The 1,261-nt window shown below is 60.7% G+C and overlaps 1 protein-coding gene across 1 annotated transcript in view; it reads left to right on the top strand.

Annotated features, from left to right (window-relative positions):
* The window catches only part of TTLL1 (TTL family tubulin polyglutamylase complex subunit L1), a 28,679-nt gene that overhangs the window by 21,063 nt on the left and 6,355 nt on the right, over nt 1-1,261 (top strand). Inside the window, exon 11 of the mRNA XM_077757991.1 lies at nt 972-1,058. Within this exon, the coding sequence (XP_077614117.1) occupies nt 972-1,058 (87 nt within the window). The remainder of the gene's footprint in view (nt 1-971; nt 1,059-1,261) is intronic.

Here is a 1,261-nt window from a genome sequence, read left to right as displayed (position 1 = left end):
GAGTTTCCGGTTCTAGATCCAGTGTGTGAAGTAGAGTCCACATACCCACTAATGTACAAAAAGGCCTCACTGCTCTGTGGGGGGCTTCACTCACTGTGGGTGCACCAGGGTCCCCAGGGTGTGTGTGACGTGGCTGCTTGCTGGCCCCTCCCATGGGTTTTCATCCAGGCAGCCTCGGCAGGGCCTGGGAACCTGCATTGTAAGCGAGCAGCTGGCAGGGTTTTCTATGTACTCGGAGAAGAGTTTATAAAGTGGAATTGAAAATTCAAAAGAGGGGTGCCTGGGGGGCTCAGTTGGTTAAGCGTCCCACTTCCGCTCAGCTCGTGATCTCTCAGCTCGAGAGTTCGAGCCCCATGTCAGGATCTATGCTGGCAGCTCAGAGCCTGGAGCCTGCTTCAGATTCTGTGTCTCCCGCTCTCTCTGCCCCTCCCCTGCTCGTGCTCTCTATCTCAAAAATATATAAATATTTAAAAAAAATTAAAAAAGAAAATTTCCAAATTTTTAGTGAACAGATCAGCTTGTCACAGAGAACAGAGGTTCATAACCTGGCACCCCACATCCCTAAGGGCCCAGGAAGGGCCTAGCAGCCTGGTGGCCAGTGTCTGTGACGAGGTTGCACAAGCCAGGACTCTGGGGCTGGGCTTCTGTCCGCTCTGAGGACAGTCCCTGCTGACAGAGATGTTGCTTTGATCAGGCCTCTGATGAGCGGGACCCGGAGACCCTGGTGATCGCTCGTGAAGTGCCCTCAGAGGCTGAGGGACGTTTCTGAGTCTGGGCCCTGTGGGAGGAGCTGGGGAAGGCTGGGGGGCGGCGCTGGGGGCCACGGTGGGAGCGCGGACCTTGGCGGTGAGTCCCCGCACGTCGTCAGGCCCGAGGAGGTCCTGCCGCTTGGCCCACCGCGTGTCCGGGGCAGTGGTGGCAGCCGGGCCCCCCTGAGGCTGTCCGCACAGGCCTCTGGTCCTGTCTTGCAGCCGGTGATGAACAACGACAAGCACTGCTTCGAGTGCTACGGCTACGACATCATCATCGACGACAAGCTGAAGCCCTGGCTGATTGAGGTAACCGTTGCAGGGGCGTGTGTGGCCTGTCGCCTCCCTCCCCCCCCCCCCCCCCCGCCCCGGCCCCCGCCGCTCCACTCCCGCGCGCTCCACCTCGCCCCGCGCGGCCCAGAACCAGCCCTCCCTCCACCGCCCTCCGGCTCCCTGGGCGCTTACCAGCTGCGGGAAGATGGGCAGCTCGGCGGCGTAGGGCAGAAAGGCAC

The sequence above is a fragment of the Crocuta crocuta genome, unplaced genomic scaffold (assembly GCF_008692635.1).
Source record: "Crocuta crocuta isolate KB4526 unplaced genomic scaffold, BGI_CrCroc_1.0 scaffold143, whole genome shotgun sequence".
Taxonomy (NCBI): domain Eukaryota; kingdom Metazoa; phylum Chordata; class Mammalia; order Carnivora; family Hyaenidae; genus Crocuta; species Crocuta crocuta.
Note: the sequence above shows the minus strand (reverse complement) of the source record. Positions and strands in the feature narration are given on the sequence as shown.